Source organism: Hypomesus transpacificus, chromosome 15 (genome assembly GCF_021917145.1).
Source record: "Hypomesus transpacificus isolate Combined female chromosome 15, fHypTra1, whole genome shotgun sequence".
NCBI lineage: Eukaryota > Metazoa > Chordata > Actinopteri > Osmeriformes > Osmeridae > Hypomesus > Hypomesus transpacificus.
Window position 1 is genome coordinate 4,942,856 of NC_061074.1, and position 18,046 is coordinate 4,960,901.

The 18,046-nt window shown below is 45.7% G+C and overlaps 2 protein-coding genes across 7 annotated transcripts; one reads left to right on the forward strand and one right to left on the reverse strand.

Annotated features, from left to right (window-relative positions):
* The first annotated feature begins 534 nt into the window (after positions 1-534).
* On the forward strand, positions 535-15,416 carry lrch3 (leucine-rich repeats and calponin homology (CH) domain containing 3). 6 transcript variants are annotated; one of them, XM_047035383.1, is made up of 22 exons: positions 535-843; positions 3,589-3,733; positions 4,145-4,271; positions 4,438-4,543; positions 4,626-4,762; positions 4,860-4,969; positions 5,575-5,668; positions 5,847-5,967; positions 6,110-6,297; positions 6,379-6,455; positions 6,717-6,765; positions 6,903-7,037; positions 7,570-7,611; positions 7,900-7,953; positions 8,559-8,639; positions 9,132-9,203; positions 9,485-9,518; positions 9,729-9,842; positions 10,403-10,509; positions 10,632-10,769; positions 10,978-11,055; positions 13,051-15,416. In XM_047035383.1, the coding sequence occupies exons 1-22, from the start codon at positions 600-602 to the stop codon at positions 13,195-13,197; spliced, it is 2,400 nt and encodes a 799-aa protein (XP_046891339.1). In that variant the 5' UTR covers positions 535-599; the 3' UTR covers positions 13,198-15,416. The 6 variants fall into 6 exon arrangements, with proteins under 6 accessions (XP_046891339.1, XP_046891341.1, XP_046891342.1 ...); XM_047035384.1 differs by having other exon boundaries at positions 536-843; positions 6,155-6,297; XM_047035385.1 differs by lacking the exon at positions 8,559-8,639.
* On the reverse strand, positions 14,972-18,032 carry iqcg (IQ motif containing G). The gene is made up of 9 exons (XM_047035389.1): positions 17,650-18,032; positions 17,340-17,542; positions 17,119-17,247; positions 16,960-17,041; positions 16,680-16,841; positions 16,525-16,599; positions 16,202-16,333; positions 16,016-16,117; positions 14,972-15,726 (listed from the first exon to the last, which is right to left on the reverse strand). The coding sequence occupies exons 1-9, from the start codon at positions 17,776-17,778 to the stop codon at positions 15,619-15,621; spliced, it is 1,122 nt and encodes a 373-aa protein (XP_046891345.1). The 5' UTR covers positions 17,779-18,032; the 3' UTR covers positions 14,972-15,618.
* Positions 18,033-18,046: the final 14 nt, after the last annotated feature.

Genomic DNA, 18,046 nt, shown 5'->3' on the forward strand with positions numbered 1-18,046 from the left:
AGTTTCATCTACCAGTCTTTTACACTGAAATTACAGGGGAACAGATTTCCCTGGAGGCCAGAGGAAAGTGGTTCCCCCCCTGTATATAACAGTCTGACCATTTCTAAAGTAATACAGTGATGAAGGTGATGTATGTTACTGTGATCATTATGTGGGAAACATAATGCTAAAGTCCATGGAATATTCTGGAAAAAGAAAACATGTAATTTGTTCTGCATTTTTTGGTTATTCTGGACCATGTCCCCCGGGAACTCCCCCAGAACCAGCAGGATATCAGACCCCGAGAGTACATCATTGATATATTTTAATTTGCATCAAGTATACGCATCTCTCTTCAGCAAGACTACATACAAATTTGAGATTTAATTTAAAAAAAAAGGAATAGCTGAGTAGGATTTGTATGGGATAGGTAGGAGAGTGAAGCCCGAGTTATGAAAATAGTTTTCTCTTAACTGCGCACGGTCAGTTCCCAAACAAGCCTCTCCCATGGCCTTGTACAACACTTCAGCCTGCCCTTAGAATAATATGCGCTTGCGTAGAATCGATCTGGCTACTCTTCTTGCTTGGATAGGGAGAATCGGGTGGGAGTTAGCTGTGTAATGGCGGCCTCGGTGTTGCTGTCTGTGGAGAACACCGGACCCACTTTTGCGGTCGGTAACTCCGGGGCGGTAGGGGTCCCCGGTAATGGAGTAGGATCACCAGGTCCCGCATCGTGGAATCGATCACTGGACAGGGCATTAGACGAAGCTTCGGCAACTGGTTTCCTCAACCTCAGCGGCAGGAAACTAAAGGAGTTCCCGAGGAGCGCCGCCAACCACGACTTGACAGATACGATTCGGGCCGGTAAGTTTGGATTGAGTGTTGGGAGAAATAGACCCCAAAACAAAGACAAATGTTGATAAAACCAATAAGGATTGGTGTATTTACGTTTTCAACGCCGATGAGTACCGTATGATGAACTGGAAGTTTTGTTAGATAGCTTGAAACACAGGTCAACTATGCTAGCCGTGCTGCTAACTAGCTAGTTAGCCAGCCAGCTCGCTTTCAGTGGCAGTGGACAGTTGGTAAACACGGGGTGTGCGAATGGGATTGACATTTTCCTATGATAAGCGACTGCTAGTTATGATACAAGCCTAGGCGGCTTCAAGGAAAAGTTCAGCCTTTCGTCATATAACACTAAGAAGTGAGTTGAACAAATTTGCATATGCTTTTTAAAGGACACTATTTTACCAAGCCGACATAAACTACAATTTACGTATCCATACGTGGCACGGGATATTATACTTCAATATAGGCTGCTACATGCTACAGTGAAGTTAACTTAGTGACATGATGGGGTCAATCAGTCATCACAAGATCCAACAATATGGCTGTATGTGGACAATTTGTAGGTTGTGTAATTTTTAAGTAGTTTTGTGTTTCCTGCTGCAAAGTCAGTGAACATTTTTAAAGATGCTGACAACCTAACGGTTGAGTTATGACACCAAGTTGCACATTCTTGCACTCTGCTCCAGTGTCACTAAAACACGGACACATTTAGCTTGACGAAATGCTCCTCATTAATAGCATTTTGATTGAACTCTCACAACAAACACACCCTCAATGTCAGAGTGTATCTGGGTCATTATTGAATGTCTGGGTGGGGATTACATTTTCAAATCACAGTTGAAATCAGTGGTGCACTTAAGAAGCATGGGGTCCTTTTAAAGACAGCAGAGTAAGAAGACTGAGACTAAAGGAATGATCGATGAGTTGCAAAGAACAGAAGAATCAATATGACTGGGCCTTAGTTGAGAGCTGTGGAGGGGGGGATGAGGATAGACAGAAGGGAGCTGCTTTGGGACAGGGACACACTTGTGTTGTGATGCCTCTTGCATGTCACATGAAGGGACTGATTAATTCTATCAATGTTGTGCCAAGCAGTGGAGCTGAGCTGTCTGCTACCCCAACTGTAGCCTCCAACTCTACATGGACACACTACTCTTAGAATGTAAAGTAATATAAAAATAGAGATAAAAGGGAGCTGTGCTTGTGAGTGTATGTTGGAGTGGAGATTGAGCAAGTTGGAAAGAGTATCCATATCCTTGTCTGTGAGTAAGTCTGCAACCCAGATGCCCCAGGCACTATACTGTTCACTGTTGTCTATGTGATCAGAGGAACTGGAGCATAGTGATCGCTGTGTGTGTGTGTGTGTGCGTGCGTGCGTGCGTGCGTGCGTGCATGTGGAGGATGCATGTGTATACAAGTTTAGTACGGCTTTGGGGCATAACATACTACCAGGCTTTTCTAAAAAAAGAAGGAAGAGAATGGAGGAAAAGAGGCCTGTCTGTGTTGAAAACATGTGTCCTATTTTTTATTTTTTTGTTGTTGCCAGACTTCCGTCTTGATGGTCAGTCAACATTGTTTATCACGGGGAGGAGCTCATTGAAAGAAATTAAAGAATAAAACATTTCAGAACAGACTGTGAGGATTATGTTTGTATGTAGGCTAGCTTTGGTCAGTTGTTTCTGGTCTGAGCTCAAGTTAACAGGTATTCTTTGGGCAACTTTGTATGTGGTGAGCAAATTTGCCTGAATGTGTCTGGTTGGTAGGCTATATGTGGTGGTCAGAGTAGGAAGTAGACCTTGTAGTGAGCTCTACATCCTGTATTCCAGATGCCGGATCCACACACAGCTGCAGAGACAAATATAGGCATTTGGCTGAGAAACCCATCAATGGACACAGCAACATCCCAACTTTGTCCTATGATACGAAAAACAGTATCCCGTAATATCACACACACACACACACACACACACACAGGATAGCACTTAGATAATTACCCATACACAGCCACTGCGCTGTGCACCAGCAGTACCTCTCAATTTTGAAGTGAATAGAGAGCGCGAGTGAGTGGGGGGGGATTGAAGGGGGGTGACTCCCGAGGGTTGTAATGAAAACAAACTACCCACACCATTGTGTCACATGCTCATAATTATTCTAAGGCGTCATCTCTGTCGTTGGAGTAAAAGTGCCTTTTGAATCCTGCATCAATACAGGCAGCTCTGAATGCAGATCAGAGTGTTGACTATCTTCTTAGATCCGACTAGCTGTAATTGACTGTATATTTGTCTGAAAGTCCCTCACACATTATAGCCACAAAGAATGGCGCTAATGGGGACATTGTGAAGCTATGCAGCGTCATGCTATTATTAGCTATGGCCTGTACCTCTCTTATTTAGATATGCACAACACAAGTTTCTCAAGATACTAAGCTTGGTGGTACGACTGGGGAAGAAACAAGTCATTTTAATTGTCAGCTATGTGGCTATTTTCATCTGTCACGGGTATCTACTCAGAAATGGTGGCCAGGTTTTCCTGTGTTGTCTGTTGTGAAGGCTTTTTGCACAGTCGGTCTTGATACATTTTCTATTGATGTATATTAAGAATGTGTTTGTGTTCTGGTCAGTTGCCAAATAACAATTTCGCTTAATGTGATTAGTTGTGTAGAATGAAGTCAAAAATGTCACTTTTGATAACACAAGTTTTTTTTACGCTTTATTGAAATGTCTGTTTCTATTGTGTCTGTTTCTATTGTGTCGCTTTCAGATCTGTCCCGAAACCGTTTGCCAGAGCTACCCATGGAGGTGTGCATGTTTGTGTCGCTGGAGAACCTGAACCTGTATCAGAATTGCCTGCGCTCCTTGCCTGATAGTCTTCTAAACCTTCAGGCCCTCACCTACCTAAACATTAGGTAGGCTCATACACACATGCACCCTGCATCACTCAACTGTATTTGTTGACAAAATACTTGTACAAGTCATGCATCATGTAGGAATCATCACTATCAATATCAACACAGTATGAGGTATACTGTATAATAGCCTACATCTCAAACTATGGAAACGGGATGCGGGCATACTACACATCCACTGAAGTACCAGAATAAACTTTTATATTTTAATTTTTGGAGCAGATCATAATGAGGACATCAAAACCAGTGCCCTAAAAATGAAAGTGTCACTTTCGTGGCCTAATTTATTTATAATTATCATCTCTTCGCTCTGTTTCCATTACTAAAATGGAAGGTAGATGACCGAGCATAAAAATTCACCTGGTACCCGAGCAAAGACAAATCTTGGATCTCATTCCCTTCTCCATGTAGTCGGAACCAGTTGTCAACTCTGCCTGATCCGGTGTGCAGTCTCCCATTGAAGGTCCTGATTGCCTGCAACAACAAGCTTGTTTCTCTGCCTGAAGAGCTGGGCCAGCTACGACAACTCACAGAACTGGTCAGAACTGACCCATCTCCGCCCGACCTTTCTACTGCGCATCAGTGCATTCTACCGACACGTTTATCAGCTAACCAAGCAGAGTTATAGCTGAGCTTCATCCTCACCATTACACGCTACTAATGACAGCATCACATGTGTGCGCCTCTCCTCTCCTTCCCTGCAGGACGTGAGCTGCAATGAGATCCAGACTCTCCCTCCTCAGGTGGGCCAGCTGGAGGCGCTCCGTGACCTCAACATCCGCCGGAACCACCTGGCCCGCCTTCCCCCAGGTCAGCCCCCCGTCCTGTCTTTGAGAAAACACACGCACTACATATCCCCTCCTGTTGTTTGACGTGGGACCTCTTTACGCAGAGCTGGCAGAGCTGCCTCTGGTTCGTCTGGACTTCTCCTGTAACAAGGTGACGTCCATCCCTGTGTGTTATCGCAACCTGAGGCACCTGCAGAGCATCTTCCTGGACAACAACCCCCTACAGACCCCGCCCGCACAGGTACCGTAACACACGCCACACACACCCGTAAGTCCAACTGACCTCGCAATGATTTAGGATAGCAATTGCCTCATGATGTTTTTGTGTTTTGATCCAGATTTGTATAAAGGGGAAGATCCATATATTCAAGTATCTGAATATGGAAGCAAGCAAGACCACGCCTGAGCTTCCAGACTATGACAGGAGACCACTTGCCTTTGGATCCTGGTAAGAGAAACGCAGACAGTCACCACCATTCTCATAATGACCATGCCAGCAGCACATAGACAGGGTGGTGTTTGTCCTCAAACATCCACCATCTCGGGGACATTCACTTATTCACTGACAGAGTACACGGTCCTGCTCACACACACGTCCGCCGGTAGCAGCATGTGTGAGAGGCCTGGCCTGGGTACAGCTGTGTGCAGAGAGGGCCACTCTCCCGTTTATCCCCTCCTCTCATCTCTTTTGTCTGTCTGTTTCGCTTTGTCCCTCTCTCTGTTGTGACATTCTCTTTTTCTACTTTATTTCTCTTCTCTCAATATTTAGTTTGTGTTCTCTGCATGTCCAAAGGTGCATAGTAACAACGTCCTATATGTTGGGAGGACAACAGTGGACATAGCACAATGACAAAATGACATAGCTCGTGAGAGTGACAATGAGTTTGCATGAGAGTTCGAATGAGATGAATGGGTGGCCTGGGGGAGAGGCGAGACACTGACCGCTTCACTTTTGGTACATCCTGTCTGGCATACATTTCCATGTCCTTCCCCCTACCGTGGGGGACCAGTCCTGAACGATCTCATCCCCCTCTGACGCTGTTCCTGTTCCAGTGTGGAGGAGCTGTACCCTGGGAGGCCGTACGGAGCGCTGGACTCTGGCTTCAACAGCGTGGACAGCGGGGACAAGAGGTGGTCAGGCAATGAGGTGAGAGAAAAGGGGTTGGGGGGGGAAAGAACAGGCCTGCGCCGACCTGGCACTTTGTAATCAATGGCCACTGAGGTCAGTCACGTCGGTGTTATGTTTACAAGTTGCTGCCGTTAGTTCACTTCACAGCAAGGAGCTAATCTCTCCGTTCTCGTTCGCCTCCTCCATGTCCCGGCAGCCCGCAGAGGAGCTGTCCGACCTGCCGATGCGCGTGGCGGAGATCACCAAAGAGCAGAGGCAGCGGCGGGAGAGAGAGAGGGAGGAGCACAGACCCGCCTCCGCCGTCGCCAACGGCACACGTGAGAACCCGCAACCTCTTTGTGTCCGTCTGGCGGCCGTGTGCATTACTTGTCGGGCTCACGCGATTTTGTAGCTCACGTACCGCTAGGAGAAACACACCTGAACTCCGGTTTGAACCCCCGTCTAACCCCCCTTTCTTAGATCCTTCTAACACAGCAAGGTCTGGGTCTGTATGCGTTCCTCTAGTGGAGGCCGAGCTGGAGCAGATCGACTACATCGACAGCTGTGCGGGCGAGGAGGAGGACGAGGAGGGGGGGAGGAGGAGCCGGACGTCTGACGTCCTGACCACCCAGTTCATGGCGTACATTGAGCGCCGCATCACCAGAGAGGTAGGGGACACTGATGGACTGTGTCAGTGTTTGGTGACTGGGCTGCTCGTACTAACCCACCGCGGTTCTCTGACTCGGCAGGGCTCACCGGGCAAGTCCAACCCCACCAAAGACGCGAGGGCAGACGATGCGCGGAGACCAAACTCTCTGTCAAGCAGGTACGCAGGCACACAACGTGCCTTTGAAACCCACTAATGAAATCTATTAACAGGAGTTTACCGTTAACCACTGTTACACCTCTAAACGTGTGGTATGTGTCACTTTAGCAACACTCACCGCCGTGTCAGCTCTTACCGAGCTGATGGGAAGAGCTTCTTAAAGAGTAATCTGTCTGAAACACAACTGCGTCCATGTTTACGTTGACACCCCCCCCCCCCCCCCCCCCCCCCCCCCCCCCCCCTGTGTGTGCCCACCCTCAGGAGTGGCCATGACAGTGGCATTACAGCCGCCTCTGCTTCTCCTAATCAGGTAACGCCGTTAACATGTCCTCCCTGTCCAGCTCTGGTGTCTCTTAAGATTGATCCATGGACGTGGACTCACAGTGCTGGGTGTCTCATTTCTTCCCCTCTGTCCGTTTGTCTGTGTGTGTGTGTGTGTGCCTCCAGAGGGCTGGCGGGGCTGGGGTTGGCCGGGGCGTGGAGAGGGTGCGGAGGGAAGCCCAGCTGGCCGCCCTACGGTACGAGGAGGAGAGGCAGAAGTCTCGCTCCATGCAGAGAGAGGCTGTCATGACCTCTGTCAAGGTTAGGGTCCTCCGACCTAATATCCGTCACACCAAGAACCAGAGTGTTACTTAGTAGTAGTACCAAGTCTCAGACCCATTTCTGTTAAATCTATGACAGGGTAACTATGTGGTTGTGTGTCCCATTTGGCAGAGCTGTTGTTGTGTTTTGACACCTAAACGCTTGAAAGTAAAATCATTTAACTGAGTGATCCTGTTAATTCTCCTTTTTCTCTAGCTTCCTGTGTTCACAAAATAACAATGCTATTACTGGTGAGAACTGAGAACGTAGAAATCTTTTACATGGACTGTGCTTTTGTCAGTGGTCACTAAAAGGAAGAATCTATCTTGTGGATGCTGCTAGTACGTACTGTAGTAAACTGTCGCCTACGTGGGTTGATGGTTGACAAATGTTGCTCCCATTTTTGCAAATAACGCTATTAAGCTGTTGATAATCTGTTACGGCTCACAAAGAACCTGTAAATAGGGCCAGGATGCACAGATGTATTTGTCAAAGAGGGTGTAGTATTTAATTACATTTTTTCTGATTCCAGCACAAAGCAACCAGCCCTACCAAGCTGAGTCCTGAGAGTGAGGTGAGTCGACAGCCTGCTTCTCCACTGTATAGTGTGAGGAGGGAAACAAGCATTTCTTCTGCTTTCCCCTTCCATCCTCTATACAGCTCTCTTTTCTCATCCCCCCATTCATTTGTTCACCCACTCTTTCATCTTTACTTTTCCAGTCCTTCTTTATTTGTTTGCCTTTTCTCTTTCCTGGACTTGCGTCTCACTTCCTCCCCCCTTCCTCCTCCTCCGTTCGTTCCCAAGTGTTCCCTCGTGTTCCCTCTAATGGGTCCTCATTCCCTCTCTTCCACTCCCTGCCAGAACACATACCCCTCCAGACGCTCCACCCATACCGATGACTCCGCCCTCTTTGTGGTAAGAGCCTGCGTGTCATCCTTTTCCCGCCCCCTGCTTACCCATCCGCCCAATCCCCCACCAGCATCAACCCCATGACCTCTCATTACACCCCCGCCTCTCTTTCCTCCAGACTAAGTTTGCAGGCTTTGATCCACGCCTCTGTCTGTGTGTTGCACATGCACAGTGCTCTCCGCGTGTCTCACGCTCCTCCTTGAACTGTAATTTGATTTAACCGTCTGACCAGATAACGGCAAGAAAGCCATTCCTCCATTAACTGAAAAGGAGGATTCTTGTTGGCATTCAGTGTCACTGCTAACTGTGTATCTAGTCGTCTGCTGCTCAGTTTGTCTGGTTTAGGTTTGTTGTTGAGTGGCTGTTTCGGTGCTTGCCTGTCTTTTTTTTTTCTTCTTGCTTTCTGACTCTAAATCTTCTCTCACTAACCCGTTTCAGAAACAGTAGATTGTCCCCGTCCTGCTGACTAGTAACCGGCTTTCCTGGGCTTAAACCTTCCTGCTGACCCTAACCCTCTCTTCTCCTCCACTGCTCTTTCCCCCGTCTGACCCCTGTCTCTCTGTGTTGTGCTCCTACTCTGGACCTGTCTGTGGTTGGCTCCCTATCTTAAGAGCGAGTACCAGCCCCTCATGGTGTTTGAGATAGACACTGACACCAACACTATAAAGAGGAGGCCTGGCACTCACAAACAGGTGAAACACACTTTGGCTGTGTACACATGTACATACACACAGACATACACTGTCTTACACACTCACACGTCCGACAAAGTTAAAACACGGTCATGAACAGTCTCATTAAAGCATGTCCACCCCTCGTGAGTGCTAAGTTTGGTAGACTGAAATACTATTCACGGTCACGTCTGTGGTTTTGTGGCATGCATACAGCATGCATATATACTGCATGCTGTGTGTGTGCATTTTCATAAACTGAAAAGTATGTATGCTGGTTTTGCCACAATGAAATTAAACTCCAACACTTTCTTTCTTTCGTGCCCTCTCTCGCCCTCTCTCTCTCTCTCTCTCTCTCTCTCTCTCTCTCTCTCTCTCTCTCTCTCTCTCTCTCTCTGTGTCTCTGTCTCTTTATTCTTTTTTGCTTTCCATAATTTGTTTTGCTTATCGTTTTCATTTCTTCTCCTCAAATTGCCCCTCCCTTTCTTTCGTCAATCTCTCCATCCCTCCCAGTCTCTCTCTGGACGGTCCCTAGATGGGTGTCTGTCCCGCTCTACAGACCCCCCCCTCTCCTGTCAGTTGCAGGTACTGAAACCTGCATGGTTTGCTGTTTTTAGCGCAGCGTCTATCCCCTTTCTTATGTTGCAGTGTTAGTCCTGGACTCATTTTCTGGTGGTGTCATTTATAAGATTTGCAGCATCTAAAGTGGACCAGCACAGATGTGCATGAGTCTTACTCATAAAGTCCATCTGCTTTCTAAAACTCCCTGTACTGTTGACATAAGGGCCATTATGAAGTTAAATATTTGATTTACGTTTTTTTTTTTTCTCTGTTCTTTCTGATGGTTCTCTCTACTGGCTGGTCAGCTTGGGGATGAGCGGGCATCTCTATCTACCACAGGTAAGACCCTGGTTGTTTTCCAACTAACTCTTTATGCAAATACTGACGTTGTCTGGCTGGCCCGGGTTAGAGTTGTGTGATAAAGATAATGAATTGAATATGGTGCTGAATATTAGATCCATATACACCAGTCACTCATTTCTGGTATGTACTGTATATCTGCTTTACTTAACCCAACCTATCTCTCTTCTCCCACCTCTCCATTGGCAGCCATCCAATCACCTGCTTACTCTGGCCTCATTGGCCAACCCACCTGCCGAGGTCCCGGGCAACGACCAGACAGCTTTCTGCTTCGCCTCAGCCAAAAGGAAGAGAAGAGGAGAGGTGTGTCAAAGGGTCGTAACCTTTTAGGTCAGGGTGGAAAGGCCTAGGGTGTGTCAACAATGTGTGTTGCAATGGAGAGCCATGTATTACAGTCCACTGTCAGTTCTCACGAGGCTGTGACATTTATATGTGATCTAAGTCAACACAGCCAGTCAGCAGAAAGTGTCCTATTTTCAGTTTTTTTTGAACCGGTTAAAGAAAGAGAATTCTGAAACAACGCTGTTCTCAGAGTTCTGTCTGTCTTAGCTCAAAGTTCTGGTCCATTGTTTCTATAGGTTCCATTTGAGAGTTCTGTCTGTTCCCAAGGTTCCATTTTATAGTTCTGTATGGATTTAGCAAGATTCCATTTCAGAGTTCCGTCTATATTTATCAAGGTTCCATTTCAGTGGCCAGTTCAGTTTTAGTCTCTTGGCAAAAAGATGTATTATTGTTCTTTCAGTTCCGAGTTAGAAACTTGATCCAATCCAATAATTTTGACTTGCACTTGATACTGTGTCCTTCAGTGTGTTTGAATCTGCATGTGTTGTAGCCTCTCTCTCTCTGTGTCTCTGTCCTCCCAGGAGCCTCGTCCGCCCCCAGGCCAGAGCCTGAGGAGGTTGCCCCATCTCAGCCTCCGCCCCAGGGGCTAGTCGGTGAAGACGCTGAGCTAGTGGAGCAACTGCGGAAAGTGAGTTGACCATGATCCCCCCATCTGCCCAAACACACACACACACACATAGCTGTCCTCCTTCCTGTTGCCTGGTGTAGTACTGTGTCCTGCTGTAACCTACCCCCCGGCTCTTCTTGTAGAACATTGAGTCCCGTCTGAAAGTGTCCTTGCCCAGTGACCTGGGAGCAGCGCTGACTGACGGAGTTGTGCTGTGCCATCTGGCCAATCATGTGCGGCCGCGATCTGTGCCCAGCATCCATGTGCCCTCTCCTGCTGTGGTACGTGTCTAGGAATGTGTGTCCGAGAACATTTGTAGAAGAGTCTTCGAACTTGCCTTGGATAGAAGTACTTTTTTGTATTACCTGTATGGATAATTGTATATCCAACACTGTTCCACTAATGCATCATGCCATACGCTGAAATGTAGTAATAAAGTCCGAAAAAGGGATTGTTCTACTAACAACCTCATGTTGTCTGTTCCTCAAGCCCAAACTTACAATGGCCAAATGTCGGCGGAACGTGGAAAACTTCCTGGAGGCGTGTCGCAGGATCGGGGTTCCTCAGGTGAGACACAGAGAGGATCTTACAAACGAGCTCGGCCTCCCCTCACATGCTTTTCTTTCTCACAGAATGTCGCACAATTCCATTCTCCGTTCCCGACTCTCGCTAACTCAATATACAAAATACTTAACTAGGCACTGCTACTTACTAACATGGACTTTCTCTCTCTCCTTCCTCTCTGCCTTTGTCTTGAACAATGGCACCTCATCCCCCTCATCTATCTGTACACATAACCCTGTTTGTATATGAACCTCGCATCCTTCTCCTATGGGCCAGGAAAGTTTGTGCTCTGTGGGGGAGGTCCTAGAGGGCCGGGGGGGCTGTATTTATGGGACAATTGGGGTCCTGCTCTCCGTGGCGTCCCCCCGCCTACCCTCCCCCCCTGCCCAGCTTGCAGGCTTTGCCATCTTCTATCTCTCCATCATGTCTGTGCTGTGTGCTCTGTACTGCCACCTGGTGCCCCACCTGTGATCTGGACTGCAGATGTTTCACTTTGCCCCCAACACTGGCTTCGCGCCACTCACGGACTCCTGCACACAAAGTCTTATATGACGCATATAGATGCACACTCACATACCCGAGCTCCCATACCTCTTTACTGAGGCGCGTCTTTATGCGCATTGCTCAAACAGTAACTATCCAACAGTCAGCAGATCTCCAGTGAAAAGCACAAGTGTGAGTTGACCTCCCACTCAGCCTTAAAACAAAACATTGCCAGAGTCTGCTGGCTGTTAAGAATGACATAGCTCTGGCCAAATGGCACAATAGTATGCTTTTCCTCTTGCCCTTAATTTTGGGGGTTGCACACCCTCAGGGAGTGGCAAAGAGAGGCTGCCGACCCCGTCCTTCTCAAATTAAAAGTCAGAACCTGTGGGCTGTGTGTCACCCTGTCACCAATCCCATGGCTCTGCCTAACTAATCCTCTTGTCCTGTGCCTTAAGTTTGTCTGCTCATGTGGATGGAACTCTGAGAGATAAGAGAGTGCTTTAAATGCACAACGTCAAACGTCAACTGGCTTTTAGGACGGTATTGGAAGTGCTTCCTTTCACGCTGCACCAAAACACCATCAATACTGAGACGGGGGGAGGGGAGGGCAGGGCGTCTGAGTGCTGCTCACTGGTCGGCTGAGGGATCAGGGGAGCCGGAAAGCCAATCAAAAAGAAGTTGAATGACCAGCTTTCTCGCTGAGAAACAATCAAGAACCACAGACAATCTCTCCTTAACTGTGGTCTCAAATCCCTCTCAACCTAAGATCATCTGTGGGGGGGGGGGGGTGGCTTCAGAGAAACCCCTCGGCAGCTGTATTACAACTGAAGTCACTATCGTTCTATGAATCAGTGCTGTTGAGAAGAAACACGTCACTGTGAGAGAGAGAGGGTGAATCTTGTTTTGTAGTGTGCTGATGTCATGTTCAAGGACAAGGACTGCTATCTCCTCATGTCCTGTGCCTAATCTGGTGTTTCCTACGTGTCCGTCTGCTTTGTGAACCATGTGCCTATCTCTCCCACGTACTGTTTACCTGTGTACGATTCTTCCCATATATTTCTTTCACAATAAAATGAAAAATTTCTGAGGTGGCATCAGTTTCCTCTTTTGGTAGTTCGTTGGTGTGCCATATGTTTTTTTGTAGACACAAACTCAACGCGTAGAAAGGCACACAGAAACGAAGGTGTACTCAGCGTGTGAGAAGTGTTGCTTGGTAATTGTCTTAGTGCACCCCCTAACTTCATAACCCGGCATCCACCCTGTCAACCTTGACCCTTCCTTTCTTTCCAACCGTTTTGGCAGTTGACTATATGATTACTTTGGTTTCCATTCCCAATCATAATGTTTTTCATTTTTTGGTTCAGTTGTATTATTATTTATTCATTCATTGACACACCCTTTTTTTGTTTTCCCCTTCTGTTTTTCCATCCTTTCTGTCTTGTACGTGTGTATTTCGGTGTGTCTGTATGTGTGTGTGTTTGTATGTGTGTGTGTATTTGTGTCGGGCCTCAGCCTCAGCTGTGTCTCCCCCTCCATATCCTGGAGGAACGGGGGCTCCCTCAAGTGGCCGGGACCGTGCGTGCACTTCTGGAGCTGGCACCCCCGAAAAACTCTCCCTCCCCTGCCATCGCCACAGCCACTACCCCTCTGGCCATGTAAGGCAGATTGACACAATTATTCACCGATGGAAAAGACACAGGACCTCCTAACTTCTCCATGGATAGCCTCCCAACCTGCCCCATTTCCAAGAAGGGTGGAATAAAAAGAGACTACTGCAAAGGCTCTGCATATCCCCATACTTCAAGTGACATTTCCTTTTACATTCGACATTACCCCAGCCATTAAAGGGGACTCCAAGCCCTGCCTTCCCAAGCACGTCTTCCCCCTAAACCCTGACTGAGACACGGCTGCAAGAGAAAGGAAGATGACCTTTGCTCTGCTTCATTAATCCATACAGACTGCTTCTGACTAGCAGCCTTGAGGACTGACTGACGGATGGACAGACAAGGGACTGTCACAAATGGCTGGAAAAGAAAAGATCTTTTAATTCTAAATATTAGTCAGTCTTTTTCACTTTTTCCATATTTTTTCTCTCTGTGGGTATTGTTTTATTATTATAATATTATTATAATAATTATTATAATTGCTATTATTGCATATCATTTTTAGTATTAATTTACCGTCACTTCAGATCCTTGCATGTGGGGGATGGGTGTGTTTGGAGAATATAACTGGTTTGTCGCCTGAGTAACACTAGGTTGAGTGCAACTAAAAGTCAAGTGTGCAGGAATAATGGTGGTTGCATCAGTCGTTGCTACTGCCAACTCATGGAATTTTATAACTGATTTAACCACATTTTGAATGTTGGCTAAATCAATCAAAATCTCTGCCGGGGGGGGGGAAGAGTTTTCCAAAAGATTATTTTTCTTTTGTTAAAGGATACATGTACAAATATATACTGTATATAAACTCTGAAATTACTGTGCAATGCAACATGGACACAGGATTTGAATGTGTGGATGCTGTCCCTAATCGCTGGTCCGGGACAAGTAGTAGAAGATTAAACTAGCCTGATGGTTTGTGTTACGGGTGGGGTAGGGAAGACTGATCCGCGACCAGTGTTTACAGACAACTTCTTCCTTGAGCACCACTCATTAAGGCTCTTATTTAGGGCATATGGGCAGGTTGAGAGACTGCATGATGCCAACCTGCTCCCTTGCATTTGTTTGTGTTTTTTTATGATGAAATCCTGAAGTATAGTTATTCTAAGGTCTAGGGTAATGACAGCTGTTAGGACCAGGGGCTAAGGTGGACACGATAGTCAGATTATTCATACACTACCTTGTTTCAACTTGCGTTTTATTTAACTGCCTCACATTGGAGTTTTGCAACAAGTAGACTGTGGTGTAGCAGATATAGCTAACTGTGGTCTTTTAAGAATGTTGTATATGCACAGGACCCATTATTTTTATACTTGTGGGACGTTTAGCCATACTTGCATGAGAATCAAGGTCCTCTGTTTACTATTGACAGAGCCTTGAAATTCAAATGGTTGAGTATTTTTCGTAGGTTTGTACTTGCTGTACTCATAGCTGCACAGATCATTCATTCAGCCAAGCGAGTGTCACAGCCCCATTCAAAGTCTACCAGACTGGAGGCTTTAAACAGTGTCCCTGCACTGGCCGTCCACACCATCATTGGACTTCTCTAAGAAAGGGTTGGAAATGTGGTTTAAATAGGCAGACACAATCTGGAGATCAAGAAGAGAGACTGGGAGTGTAGGGGGGCTTTTGAACTGAACTGATGCCAGAGCTGACACTTTTTACAAATGCATGGTCCAGGCTGACCAAGGGGAGCATTGATTGACAGGGCTCTTAGGACTTTTCTTTTTCAAAATTCCCAGCCTACATGGATATTAGGCTCTTTAGGGCCGTGCATCTTAAATAACAGACATTTTTTTTAAAAGAGGTATGTTTTGTACCATTTTAACTTGCTTTTTGATAGACCATGAGTTCTGAAAAGGGAAGTTAAAACTGATTTAATTATAGATATATTATTATAAATGTTTGTATAGATATTTAAGTGTTCTCTCCCAAACTGACTGACATTTCCCCAACAGTAATCATGTGACCCTATTGCAGGGGTTTGCTGCCCTGCGTGACTTTGTACAGTTAGAGATACATTCCATACGTTTACAAGTATGATCTACTTCCCACATAAACAAGGACCGTTAACATGGTCTTTTTACATTTTTACTTTTAATTTTTACACCGTTTGCTGGAAGATGTCTCTAAAACATGCAAAACAAATTTGAACACATCTGGAATGACTATTTGGAGTTATCTTTAAAGTGCATTAATAAAAGTTTCCAATTTGAATCTCTGCTTCCAATGCTGTTTTTAAGAAATATTAATATGTAACACAAATACTTTGTGCAGAAGACAATTTCTGGTTTTCTACTCATAAAAAAGGCATATTTGATTTTCCCGGGCCCCAATATTTAGATATCAATATTGTCCATGTCATAAGGTAACTTATGAAGCATGTGTATAAACATTTATTTGGGGCTTCTGAGGTGCCTTACTTCTTCTTCTTTCCTTTTTTGCCTTCCTTGGATTTGGGTTTCTTGCCTTTCTTGTAAGGGCCCAAACCACGACGAACCATAGTCCCCCTCCACCAGGACTGAATCTGACAAATTTTGAGGGGACAAGATAAATGTAAACTTACTCATGACTAATGGAACATATACATTTATTATTAGGGGCTGTGTAGGAAATTATTTAGACTGTCCTTACACAAACACATTCATATATGAATTCGTCATAACTAATAGTCAGTCTTCAGTTGAAGGTTAATATTAGATCTGTAACTATAAAAGAACAAGCAGGTTGCTAGGCTGCACAGATTGGAATTAGTTCAGTTGGCGGAAGGGTGGAGCAGAATAGAAAGATGGTTATTAAGTATGCTTAATGGTTACCTTGGTCGTTGCCTCCCGCTCCAACTGCTCTTTCTCCAGCTGACTGCGCAGGTTCTCTTTTTCCATTCTGTCATCAATAACAACCTGCTCGCTGTCTCTGTACTGGAACATCAACACAGAGTTAGCATCCAGGATAGAACTTGGCTTGGGTTCATTGTACATTGTAGATGTCCACTAAAAACAAACCCTCTTGGCTAGCTCTTGTAAATGGGCGAGGTTATTGGCCTTATTGTTCCTCAAGGTGTTCAACTCGTGCTGTTTGTCCTCCATGTCCCGTTCATAGCGCTCCATCCACACCTCCAGTTTCTCCCCCAGACACTAGGCCAGCACAGCACAGTTAGAGTGTCAATAAATCTGAGCTGCCAAGAGCCAGGTGGTCACTGGGTCACGCTAATGGGAGGTTTTATATAATGTCTAGTTACAATATACGTTTGGCTTAAGGGATTCTGCTATCAAATGTTCCCCTATGTTAGTCAGTCATGCTGCTTTCCAAGAGTTCCTTCACTCACTGTCTGATGCTCCTTCAGGAAATTTTCCATCTCCATATGAACACGTCTTTCTTCCTCCAACTGGTCATGCAGTAGCTAAACAAAAAGAAGGGGCCAATGAAAGGACCAAAAAAAGGACAAAAAATATGACCAATTGAAGTTACAAGATCACAAACCCTGATCTCATCTGACAGTTGCTTCTCAGAGTGGGCATTCAACTTCTGTCCTTGGTACACCAGTAAATCAGCACTGCTTTTCACATACTTCCGCTCCAGACCAGTCTTGGCCTTCACCTCCTGTAGCTGGTCCTTTAGGTGAGCAGTCATTTCCTCACGTTGCTGACTTGGAAAATGGTTAAATGTGTCACAGTGAATAAAAGGTACAGAGTTATAGCCTATGTTACATCTGCACTTCTCATACATTACATTTACGAAAGTCTAAATGACTAGTCTTAACCTGAAGCTCCAGTGTTTTTTCTTTTTTGATGTCAAGCAGTTGTCTTTGAAGAGCTTTGGTCTTTCGGCGCCCCTCCTCCTCTCTGCAATATCGTATGTTTGTTAGGTGGACAAAAGTGAGATTAATTTGTCTATTGACATGGCTTAAATGAGGTATGACCTGATTATGATGTCCAGAAGGTGGGCCTTCCTTCTTTTTTCCTCTTCCACAGCCAATAGCAAGCTGTTAAAAACTTCTTTCTCATGCAATTCTTCTAACACATCAGCGAGCACACATGCCACAAATTGCCTGTGTAAAGGGAAGGAGAAATGTTGCAAGTATGAAGTTAAGAGGTTCTTTTTTTATTAACTTGGCGTTTTTAGACTGTAGTTTGAACGCACCTATCCCTCTGAACTTTAGCAAGGTTGTCTGGTGCCATCGGGTTCTCCTCAAGGGTACGGTTTAGCTCCTTCTGTGATCTATGAAACTCTCGTGTGGCATCCAGCAAGCCTCCAGCTTCTCCTTGAAACTGACGTGCTGCCTTTAAGTTATTCTCAGCCCCTTTCTGCTGTTTAAGTACCTCTCCAATGTTCGCTGACACTTCCTGCAATACACACACAGATGGCCCCGGTATAATTAATTCAATTCGAATTAGATTTAGACAAGCTGAAAATATGTATGTTGTGTGACTAAAATATTTTTTTTTGATACCAGATCCGCTTCCGGGCGACCCTTGTATGTGTCTGGCATGACATGTCCCAACACAGCCAGTTGATCAACACAGTCCTGCAGCACTGTGCACAGTCTGAGCAATTCAACGCGCGACAAACGAACCGACATGATGAAATCCACTTGGATTCTAGAGCACAACAGCTAAACAAAATCAAAAGTTCGTTTTATGCAGGGTAGGGACAATTTTGACCCGAAAACAGAGCTAGCTTACTGACTAACCTTTACCACTGGTTGTTTACAAAGATCACCATAGTAACATGGAAAGGACCCGACAAAAACATGAATGTGTAACTCAGGCTATCAGTAAAAGTAAATCGTTTTATGTAGCAACTACACTTTCGCCATATGTGTTAATGAATGCAGTGTGTGTGTTCAG